We start from the raw sequence: 12030 nt of genomic DNA, 5'->3' as shown, positions 1-12030 counted from the left end.
AAATATTATTTAGTTTTTACCTTGTAATGTGGCTGATGAAGAGCTCATACTAGGAGTAGGAGAAGTGTCAGCTCTGCTATTTTCTTGCTGTTTGCTTGTGCTCACTTCAGTAGTATTATCTTCAATCCACAGTTTCTTTGCAGGAATCTTTTTAAGCCTCTTGTCCATTTTGTGAGGGTTAGTTTAGTTAAAACTAGAGACTATAATTTGTAAATCCATTTAACTGGGCACACAAACTGCAATACATTGCAATACGCTGAAAGCGAACAAACACTTCTTCCCCTCAGGATACCATACGTGACCGTCCGACATACGGACTGAATGAGGGCACCAGTGTCAATCTGTATATTAAATATTAGTAAAGCTTAATTTCTTTCTTATTTTTTTTAGATAAAAAGTAAAAATACAAGTTCTAATATTTTCTTCAAGCACCCCAATAGATCGTCTTGTGCACCCCACTTCGGAGACCACAAGATTAAAGAGGAGTTGATAGCTTTTATAGCAGGAAGTTTTTAACGTTTACATTGTTTTCATGTAGGAAGGCCAATGGATTAGATTTGAGAGAGATTACCAATAAGAACTGGTCCTCTTAAACTGTTTATTTGCCTTTTAAGTGTTAAAAATACAATTTTTTTTCTTTACAGTGATGTGAACCATATTTGATTGGAATGTAAAGTAAGAGTCAATGCAAGCAGAATTATCAAAATCTGGATCATAATGTTTTTGTTCATTAGCTCAAATGTGGAAACATATTTTTCACTCCTTTTTCACCCCTTCCCCCCCACCCCCCAAAAAAAAATTTATGGCTTTGCAGAAAGTTCTCTTAAATTGTAGGCATGAACAGAATGATCCCATTGAGAGAGCGCTCTAAGACAGAAGAAGATATACTCCGAGCAGCATTAAAATTTGGCAGCAAAAAGACTGGAAGTAATCCAACGTCCGCTTCTGATGAATCAAATGGGTTGGAATGGGAGAATGATTTTGTTAGTGCCGAGATGGATGATAATGGCAATTCAGAGTATTCTGGATTTGTGAATCCTGTACTAGAACTTTCTGTGTCGGATGTCAAGAAATCTGATACTAATCAAGACAGATAGTAAAATTACATTGCCCTTATTCATGACCAAATGTTTAAAATTAAATGGAAAGGATAGAAATGCATTGAGTCCTTCTGTAAGAAAAAGGAGGAAATCATGCGGTAAAGGTCACTTGCAAGGAACAGAAGTGACTTGCAATCTGAATGATTTTAGAATTAAGTGCAATTTTATCATCTACCTGCTAAATTTTTATGAAAATTGAGGTGATTCTATTGTGTATATTTCTGGATATCTGGGTTTACTATAAATTATCTGCACTAATTTAAGCTTCATAGCTTGACATACCTATATTTTAACTAGCTATTTTGTCTTGATAATATTTCTACTGATTTGTTTTTAGAAGTTGTCTTTAGCCTAATATTTATCTCAGAAATAAATAGTCTGCATAAGTTCTCTAATACTTGAATGTGGAAACAGAACATTTTATAGATTGTATTTATTTCCATTATGTGGTGGTTGATTTGCTTTTTGACATTTTGAAAGTAGTAGTCAGCAATTTATCATGTGAAATTGACTGTTTACAACATTTTTTAATCCCTGTTTAGTGCATTTTCCTTGCCTCTTTCATTTTAATTATTTCCTTACTTAAGCACAACACATCTGGATAATGTATTAAAGCATCAGTTTAGACTAGAGCCTATCTTGTATAATAAGGTCTTGTGCATACTTGGGAGTAGGCTACAAAAATAATTTTTTTTTAGCTGGTTCTCTGTGTGCAGTGCAGCTATTGACACTGGAAATTATCTACAAGAGAACTTGGAGGACCAAAGGTTCCATTTTTCCCCCTTAAAACGCACCAAATGCTTCTAATACAAGGTTACTTAACTGAACATTTTTCTCACCTTGTGCAGCACAATTTCTTCAGCTCCACATGAGTTTAGGCAGCATTGCACAAACAGACTGGGAGTACAATAGAAAATTGCTCTTCTGCTAGGTTTGGAAGAAAGAAGCTCAATTGGAGTTCTGGTAGCTGTACAAACACAAGGAGAAAGACCGATCCTTTCCAATTACGCAGCAGTGCATTCAAGCTTTTTAGCTTTCCTATGCCTTGTAACTGAACAGTTACCATGTAACATCAGCAGATACAAGTCTAAACTGTGCAGTCTGCCACATAGTCTCCCATTACATTTGATATACTTTATATAAAATAAAAGCTAACTGAGGAAAACACGTACAAAACTATAGTTCTTTTTTTCCCCCTGTGATTGCAGTAAAGCCTTACTATGTGTAAATTATGTATTGCTCTGCTTCCTCTTGAACAAGGGTTTCTGTGTGGTTTCTCCTTTTGGAATAAGGGCAGTGCTGTTCCTAAGAATAAGTAGCAGCAGAAAAAATTGACAAGTACTAGCAACCCCCACTTAATGCTGTTTCGCTTAGTGCTATTTCATTATGACACTCATTTTAAATTGATACCTGATTTCACTTAGCGCTCAGTGAGTTTTGTTGTAACGCTCATGGTTGCTACCTTGGGTCATTAAAAACACTTGTAATCGCCATCTTGGTTCATCAAATACTTTTGGTTTCACTTGACATTTAGTTTTTCAGGAACCAATTAAGAGCACTAAGCGGGGGTTGCCTGTATATAATAAAAAGTTGTGCAAGTATTTAGGTATCTGAGCCCATGTCAGGCCAGGGTACTATAGTTTGATCATCTTTTCCATGTCTTTTAGCTAAAATAAGAACACCAGACACTTGACCTAAATATGTACGTATGTGGACGTCTTAACAAACAGCTAAAACTTTTGTTAATGTATTTAACATTTCATTTCTTAATTTAAACTGTAGCTTTGTCATTGGAGATGTTGTAATGTAATACTTAATTTGAAATGCCTGTAACATGCTTCTAAATTTGTATGCATCAAATGTATATTTTTGGTTTGGCATAAGTTACTACCAAGTAATTTTTCCTGACATTCATATGATGAACCTTGAAGGTTGAAGGAAAAGTAACTTTCTTAAGCTGTAAATAAAGACTTTTTTTACATGCTTAAATCTGTAGTTTTCCAGTTGTCATTTTTTTCTTATATTGAAAGCCTAGTAAACTTGTGCTAACAAACTTATCTTCACTTGAAAACTAGTTACCATATTTATTTAAATCCAAGACAAGGTTTTTACATCATTTTACATGTGGGAGGAGCACGTTGCATTTGAGTGCAAGGCAGCTGCTACCGCTGATTCCAGGCCCTGACCTAGGATCAGAGCTGGAGCCACAGCCTCTGCCCCCACAACTCTTTGACCTCCAGGCCCAGCATGGCTCTGGCTGCACTCCATCCCCAGCCCCACCATGCAGCAGCAACAATTCTGGTGGCAGCTCTGGGCCTGTCTTCAGCTCCAGGGTCTGGCTGCAGCAGCTACTTCATGGATAGACTGAGGCTGGGGCAGCGATGTGCTCTAACAAGAGCAGGGCTGCAGCCTGAAGGTAAGCAATGGAGGGAGCATGAAGAGGCAGTGGTGGCAGCAAAGGGGACAGGTGCCAGAGAGTGCAGGCATTGCAGGGGAAGGGGGTGTAAGTAGTAAAGAGAGCAGACACGGGACAGGTATCAGGAGAAGCAGGCACTGGGGGAATATGGAGGCAAAGGCCAAGGGTTTAACCATAACATCAATAGAAGCCCCAGATATACGGAGCATTTTGGACAGAGGAAGAAAGTGGCTGGGATAGGCTTCTGCTCTGTGCTGTATGCACCTACATACAAGCAGAAGCCATTGCAGTGTGGGGATCAAGTTGACAGAGCCCTGGTATTTGGGATAAGAGCAAAGCAGTTCATAGGATCATAAGAAAGTACGGCTGTAAGGGACATCACAAGTTTTATCTAGTCCAGCCTCGCTCAAATCAGGGTCCTCTCTGACTACACCGTCCGAGTCAAGTATCTGTTGAACCTGCCTTTGAAGGTTGTCAAGGATGGAGATTGCATAATTTCTCTAGGTAGACTGTTCCAGTGCTTGACCACCGTCATAGTCCAGAAGTTATTACTAATTTCCAACCTAAGTTATCTCTGCTGTAGTTTAAGGCCATTGCAATGGGTATTCTTCCTGCAGCCACAGAAAAAAGCTCATCCCCATCTTCTCTATAATAACCCTTCAAGTATTTGACAGTTATGAAAACATTCCCCAAACTAACCATAGCTTTTTCAATTTCCTAATAAGGCATGCTTCCCAGGCCCCTAATCATTTTGTTGCTCTGCATTGAACACTTTCCAACCTGTCCACATCCTTTTTGGAGTGTGGGGACCAAAATTGGACCTAGTACTCAAGATGAGGCCTCACCAGTGCTGAATAGAGAAGAAGAATCACTTCCCTTTATTTGGACGTCACACTTCTGTTAATATAATCCAGTATGCTGTTAGGGGTTTTGTTGCATCCTCATAAAGAAGAGGGAAATCCACTTTTTTTCACTAGCCGCAGGGAGCAGAAAATGGACAAGGGACTTGAAGTTGCAGCAAAGTAAGCTTATGTTGAATAGCAGGAAAAACTGTTTCACTATTAGAACAATGATGCCATTGCATAGGGAAGTTGTGAAACTGCTGTCATTGGGGGGCATTCAGGAGAAGGCTAGACAGCCATTGGTCAGAGATGATCTAGGCACAGCTACACCTGTGTTCTACTATGTGTATTTCCCATGCTTCTGGACTCTGCTGGTTGCCACATGGGGTGTGGAGGGGATTTTTTTCCCTTCCTGCTTTTACATGTATCATGGTTTGTTTAGCCTTCCTCAGAAGCCGTGGATGTTGGCTGCAGCTAAGATGGGTTTTTGACTGGGTGTACCAGTGCTCCTGCTGGGACTTAAACTGAAAAGTGCCTGCCTAGAGGATCTTGCTCCTTTGTTCAGGGTCAGACCAATCACCATATTTGAGGTCAGAAAGAAATTTTACCCCATGGTCACACATGTATTGTGGGGGTTGGGGGGAGGGGTGTCCTCTGTAGCAGAGGGTGTGGCCCATTTCCTTGGGTCTTGAGCAGATTTTAACAACTTTTGCAGCAGCAGAATGTTGGCTGCTGTGGTCCCCCTGCTCTACTTGTGGCAAATTAGAGTGTGATGTCTTGTGGCTGTGTGAGGGTTGACTGTGTAGCTTTGCTCTACTGTTAGACAGTAGATTTGTATGGAATGGTTTGGATACAGATGACCCTGCCTCAGGCTGGAGGTTCGACTAGATCAGCATTTCTCAATCCATGGGTTGCAACCCAAAAGTGGGTTGCAAGAATATATGAAAGGTTCACAAACAAACTTTAAAAGTGGATTATTCTTTAAAGGAGAAAAAGTGGGAAAAGGCAGGTTTTCCCTTGCAGGCTGGCAATTTCAGCTTGGGCCTGCAGGGAGCAGGAGGAAGATGATCAGCAGGGATCCGGGTTTTTCATTTCCCACAGAAAAACAGAGAAAACACAGATTTTCACTTTTAGAAAAGGAACCCATGGATTTCCTCTTTTTGCAAAGAGCTCTGCAGGCTAGCTGAGTTCCAGCCTGCAAGAGCTGTTTGCAAAAGGGTGGGAAAGCCCCAACCCTGCCCGGAGGGGAAAGGCAGAGCCTGACGCTCACACTTACTGGAGACTGCTTCAGGATCACTCTTCTTGCTGGAGGTAAGTGGGGCTTGGGGGTTGCAGGGCAGGGGTGGGCAGAGGCTGGCTAGGGGTTAAGGCAGCAGGGAGGTTTGCAGCCAGCTGGGCGCTCTGGCCAGGAGGGGGGTTGCAGCCTCCCCGCGCCCAGCCAGAGTGCTCGGCCAGCTGCAAACCCACACTGCTCCCAGCCAGCTGCAAACCTCCTGTCTCCTGGCTGGAGTGCCTGGACAATTGCAAACCCTGGGTTGTAAATGCTGCACTCCCCACCCTGCTGCTCTATCCCCAGGCTCTCTGGAGCACAGCATGGGTGACTGGTGGGGCAGCACGCAGTAGGACCATGCATGAAAGCTGCCTGCTGCTGCAAGCTCTACGCTACCCTGACCAGGCTTTCTCTGTGCACAGGGACAGTGCAGGGTTATGTCCCTCGCTGCTGTCCCCACCTGCAGAGGAAGTGTGGCCAGGGCAGCACAGAGCTCACAGCAGTAGGCAGCTTTCATGCGTTTCCTCCCTGTGCGCTGCCACACCAGGTTGCACATGCACTCTGGAGCGCCTGGGGGAGTCCAGCAGGGTGGGGAGCACAAGCCCGCAGCGCACCCCCCCCCTCCCCCCACCCCCCCCACAGATCTGGGAGATGCAGGCCCTCCCTGCCCCTGGGAGTGCACGCTGCCACTGGGAGCCAGCCCTGCCTGAGCCAACAGCAGGCAGGCAGGGGTGGAGGGGAGGCCACTCATTCTCCTGCTCTAACAATCCCTGCCTTCCATTGGGGGGCAGTTGGCTGAGAACCTAGGTCCCTGATCCCATAGCCCTGGCAGCTGGGGGCCCCCTCCATTAGGGCTGGGGGGCAGGAGCTGTGGGTAGGGGCAAAGGGCACAACCAAGGCTGGAGGTCTGTTGGGGGGGAGGGACACCAGCAGGGCTGTGGGGGGCGTTTAATTTTAACCACAGATTTTGGGATTTTTATCAGAGAATTTGCGATTTTTTTATCAAGAGAATTTGTGATTTTTATCACAGAAAACCAGGATCTCTGGTGATCAGGCAGGGGGGGCACCACATGTATGTGTACATGCACATGTGCACATAGTAGCCAGGCAGTGTGGAGAGCAGCTTGCACAGCTCCCCATAGATAAGTCTATGGGGCAAGGGGGGCATAGATAATGCATTGGGGGTATGGCGGGAGGCACGTGCCCTCCCAGATTTGTGTGTGCACAGCAGGCTGCAGCCTGGCTAGACTGGCATGGGCAGGAGCCATCTCCATGGCCCAGCTGATAGGACCCAGCACGGGAGGGCAGAGCAGGCAGAGAGACATTACCATTGCCAGGACCCCTGCACAAGCTGTGCCACCAACAGCGTGAGGAGTAATGGATGTGAGGGATGAACGCACTGCCCTCACTTCCTACCACTACCAGCCGCTCATATGCCAGGCTGTGTCTCTACCCCACTGCCATGGCCTGGCTTCCACTTCCACTCAGGCCATGGTCCTACCCTGGAGGTACGGTAGGGTAGCGGGGAGCCTAAGAAGTGTGCAGAGGGCAGTTGGGCCATGCTGGGGTAGAGCTACAGACCAAAGCCTGAGCAGCTGGCCACAGGAGGAGGTGAGGGCAGTGCAGCGCCCCCCCACCCCCCCACCATTATTCCTTGTGCTGCTGGTAGTGTATGGGGGCAGGAGGTTTGGAGAGAGTGGCACCATGGGTGTCTGGTGCCTCGAGTCAGACACCACTCAGTGACTGGAGGGGGGTCCCCTGGCGGTCGATCCCACTGGCCAGGGGGGTGCCTCAGTTGATCCCGCTGGCCGGGAGGGGAGTCCGATCCTGCTGGCAGGGGGGGTGCCAATCTCACTCACCGTAAAAGCAGCTGTGCCACTTCCAGAGCTCTGCAGCCACTTCCCAAAGTGCTGGCAGCCCTGCTCCCCGGCCAGTGCTTGCAGGGGGAGCGCTGGTGCTCCTGCCTGCCCCTCCTGCTCACCAGCTACATGGGGAGTGCAGCCTGACAGGGAGTACATCAGTGCTCTCAGGGGGTGCATGTGCACCTCTGTGTACCCCCTACACCTTGCCCCTGGCTGACACAGACAGAGGACTTTTTTTCTATTTAAACTATTTACTGGGTTGGGACTGGCCTTCGATGTTTACAAATGGGTCCTGGTACAAAGAAAGGTTGAGGACCACTGAACTAGATGACCTCCGGAGGTTTCTTCTGTATGATTCTATGAGTTTAGGCCTGCCTGAAGCCCCCTCTCAGGTACAGCCATTTGTTATTAGTTTTGTTCATTTATTTTAAATTTAAATTAATTTCACTGAAAAACGCAAAAGTTTTTTGCTGAAATTATTTCAGCCAGCTGAATCTTGGAATAAAGCATTCCAGCTGAGAAACCACTCATTAAAAGCTAAATATAATTTGTCCTGGGATCGCTATCAGTAAGGATTGCTTCTCCTGTGAATCTTTCTAAGAATCATTTTCTTTGTGGTAGCTACTTTCAAAGTACCCCCAAAAAAGGAAACAATTCCCTACTGGATGTGAACATATTTTTAATAAAAACCTCAGCTGGACAGTCACATGAGATGAATACTGGTATCATACGCTCATATGTTTCCTTATAAAAATGCATAATAAAAATATATTCTTAGAAGCATATGCTGTTATTTCCATTATACAATTAGAAGAAAAAATATGATTCTGTGAACCTGGATATTTCAATTAGAGTTTATGTGCATAAATATGCATAACATATTTCAAAGCGGGGAAAAGAACAGATTAGGATTGGTAAGAGATCTCATCCTGCATACTGACTGCACATCAGCATGAAACTTATTAATACACAATATAGCTATGTTAAGTATAGTATGACTAAGTATTCATACAAGGAGAGAACTTTGTGTTGTGCTTTGTATTTACTACACCTGTGTGTGTGCGTATGCGTACGCGCACACACACACTCCTTCAAATGGACCTGCTGCCATGAACCTTTCAACTGACACAGATAATGAGGCTAAAATGTAGTGTGTGGGAGGAGACAGGGAAATTCAAACCTGATCATACTGTAGATATAACATTCTGATATATTTCAGTTAAGAGTGTGTGTAGAATTAGATAGCCTAAGTGTAACAACCATAGAAAATAAGGCAAAACAGTGGGTTGAGTGTCCTGGGATTTTGGTCTCTAACATGATATTCTTTCAGGTAGAGGACACCATTGAAGCCAGACTTCTTCTCCCCTTCATCACAATTCATTTTCATCCATCTCTACTGGTTTCTCCACTGGGCTTATAGCTTGGGAATGAAACAAAGAAGGAGAAATACCACACTCAGGTATGGGCTGCAGTGAGGGCAGGTAATGCTCTTGCAGCAGTGAAACCTGGGACAACTCCAAGAAAGTCTCAAAAAAATCCACTGACTCCCCTTCCTGTACATGCATTAGAATCTGGTAGTCTCCAAAGCCAACCATGCACTTAAAGGGCAAGTCAATTTTGTTTAGGTAGCCTAGTTCCAGGTTGTTCACAGTCAGCTTGGTCCTTTTGCTCATGTTCTTGATCTCAAAACACAGTTCCGAGCTGCTGAGCTTTCTGAATAACTGCAAGGAAAACTGAATCCGGGAAACACGAGCATCCACTAAAATATAATGGCAGATGTTACTGTCTCGGCCAAACTTTGCCACCTCATCTGCTCTGAGCTGTTCTCTCCTATAGAAGTTTAAGTGGCGGAAGACCTGCTTTTCCAGTTGGGAAGGATGGTAAAACATCATGTGGAGACATGTTATTGTTTCTTCGGTTTCAGCTTCTTCAAAACTAGTCATGATGGCATTAATTCTCAGAACTATAAGAAGCAAACAGATCATGAAATTATGCAATACCAAAAAAAAAATCATTCTGGAATTTCATGAATGAGAGAACTTTATTATTACTACTACTACTTCTACTAAGATTTCGATCCCACCCTAACCAGAAAGGCTGAGCGTGGCTTATAATTATAGACAGACAACCCTCAAGATAAGAAATAACTCAGGCATACCTGTTTAAGGAGAACTATTGATAGTAAATGTAGTCTAGTTAAAGTGCAGATTTGGGCATTAAGATCCTAGGTTCATCACAATAATTTCGTTCCCAGCTTTGTCACGGACTTGTTACACGACAATCAGTAAGGCAAAAACCTCTCTGAGCTGTGGTATCCCCATCTCTAAAACAAGGCTGATAAGCACAGGCTGTTTGTTGTAAAGGATACTTAACATTTAAAAGGTGAATATTTCAAAGTTTGCCAGGATCCTCTCTAATATTTGAGAGTGGGTTTTTTTCTAACCATGCACCAAATTAAGTCTGAGAACAGGAGCACAGCCGAGGCAAAATAATCCAGCACAATGATCTTGGAGGAACTACAGTGCATAAAATAAATAATAAATCCAAAAGACAGAACTTGCAAAGTAACTCAAAGAAGCTGGTATCCCAAACTCCACTGACTTCCAGTGCAATTTAAGGGCACTGAAAGACATGCAGCTCCCCACCGTTACTCATGGTGTTTTGCAGGATGCGCCATAAGTAAGTTACAGTGTCTACCCCCGACCTAACAAATGTTTGCTGTTGGATCTGGGGTATTAAGGGATCGAGTTCGAGTTTCCCCTAGCCTGACCCCCTCCTCCTCCCAGCTTCAGAATAGGAGAGGGAGAAGGGAGGGACAGGAGTTTGTCGGAGAGTTCCCCAGCCTGCACTGGAGGACGGGGTGGGCGGATTGGAGCCCCCTCCGGCATCTCGGTGCTTTGCTCCACTTTGAAGTGTCTTCATCTGAACCCTCATGTAATGTAATGAGGGTTCAGATTGTCGTGCAATTGGGCACTTCTAAAGCGCTCTGCAGCCGCGCTCTTTTGTAAGGCCCCAGCTGTTGTCAAGGGGGCAATTATGGGACAAATGTAACGTCTGTCCGTACTGCTTTGAAAAATCCCTGCCTTAACAGGCAAGTTAAAAGTGTAATGCCTGGCCTTGACACTGATAAGAGATTAAGAAAACAACTTGTGAAATGCAGAACTCACCAAGAGACATAATCTTTATTACTAACCTCATGCCAATAGCAGATACATTATAGGTAGGGATCTCTGTAAATCACGCTAGAAGTGCCCTCTGCAGTGGCTTCTTTAATGCTTTTCATTTCACCACTTGCCTTCCTCCCACCCCCCGGCGTGATAGATGGAGGTTTTAAATATGCCATGGTTTTCAGTTCCTTGGCGATCAGCGGCAAATGACCTGGCCTGCAGGGATCCTCTGCCAATCGGGGCAGGGTGGGGGGAAGCAAATGGCAAAATAAAAAATATTAAAGGAGCCGCTGTGGGGAGGGCACTTCCAGCGCAATTTACAGAGAACCCTAATTATATGGTATCATAATAATGGTATGGTGCTCACGGGGTAGCTGCTGTATGGAATCTATATGTTACAGGTATTAGAGCTGAGAAATGAATTTGAAAAGGATGTAGAAATGTCTCTGCTTTCCTCCTGCCTCAAAAGAAATTGCTACATAGGACTGTTGTATTAGGTAGTATCCAGCCTCTAGTTCTGGCTGGCACAAGCTACTTCAAAAGAAGGAACAAGAAACTGGATGTGGCAAGCATAGGAATCTGCCCTGAGAGGAAGTTTCTTTCGATCTTCTGTTCATTGTTGATCAGCTCACACATGGAAATATAGGAGATAATACACTTCACAGTTTCTGGCTTTCATTTGTTTGATTTAATCATTTTTTCTCAGTACATGAACAACTATTTTGGGTTGGAAGCTTCACATTTGCTGCCTTCACATTTTATTGAATGTTTTCAGCAAAACAAAAAAACTTTAAAAAAATGTAGTTCCTTTGAGATCTAAAGAAGTTTGTCACTGAAACTGCTAAATCCTAGTATGTGTCCTCTGCAGTATCCATTGCTTTACTACTAGAAACAGTTTAAAATTTAATCTGTTCTACATTACAGCTACATGAATCACCATGTGATATCTACTTGGAACTACTATTGCCTTTCCCAGCATAGATTTGATCACTTTGGTTAATGATTTATAATGCCACAGACAATGGGTTGCTGTTAATACGCCACTCTTCACAGATGCCATTATTAAAGATCACATCTCAGTCTTGAGACTGTTGTGATCACTATGTTTGTTAAGTGGCCATGTTCGCCAATCAGAAAAAAGTTACACAGAGTTATGTAACAGTTGCTAGGCAGACCATAGTTGTTTTTCTGCCATCGATGTAAGAGATAAGCGGTAGCTAGAACTTTCCACAAGGCGGAGTCCAGCGTCAGTCAGTCAGTGCCATGGGCCTATCGAAAGGTGCCTCATGCAATCACACCACCGCACGTCACCTAAGCTATAAAAGGAGCCTCCACCTAATCGTCAGGGTCCTTTCTGCGTCTAACGGACTCGG

General features: G+C 44.2%; 2 protein-coding genes across 2 annotated transcripts in view; one reads left to right on the top strand and one right to left on the bottom strand.

Moving 5' to 3' along the window:
* The window catches only part of AP1AR (adaptor related protein complex 1 associated regulatory protein), a 50485-nt gene extending 47396 nt beyond the window's left edge, over nt 1–3089 (top strand). Inside the window, exon 10 of the mRNA XM_019533961.1 lies at nt 835–3089. Coding sequence (XP_019389506.1) covers nt 835–1097 — 263 coding nt within the window. The 3' untranslated portion in view covers nt 1098–3089. The remainder of the gene's footprint in view (nt 1–834) is intronic.
* The window catches only part of TIFA (TRAF interacting protein with forkhead associated domain), a 36431-nt gene that overhangs the window by 11269 nt on the left and 13132 nt on the right, over nt 1–12030 (bottom strand). The window contains exon 2 of the mRNA XM_019534093.1: nt 8576–9453. Coding sequence (XP_019389638.1) covers nt 8861–9433 — 573 coding nt within the window. The 5' untranslated portion in view covers nt 9434–9453 and the 3' untranslated portion in view covers nt 8576–8860. The remainder of the gene's footprint in view (nt 1–8575; nt 9454–12030) is intronic.

This window comes from Crocodylus porosus, unplaced genomic scaffold (assembly GCF_001723895.1).
Source record: "Crocodylus porosus isolate Cpor-Errol unplaced genomic scaffold, CroPor_comp1, whole genome shotgun sequence".
Lineage (NCBI taxonomy): Eukaryota > Metazoa > Chordata > Crocodylia > Crocodylidae > Crocodylus > Crocodylus porosus.
The sequence above is the reverse complement of the archived record's forward strand: the minus strand, read 5'-3'. Positions and strand labels throughout refer to the sequence as shown.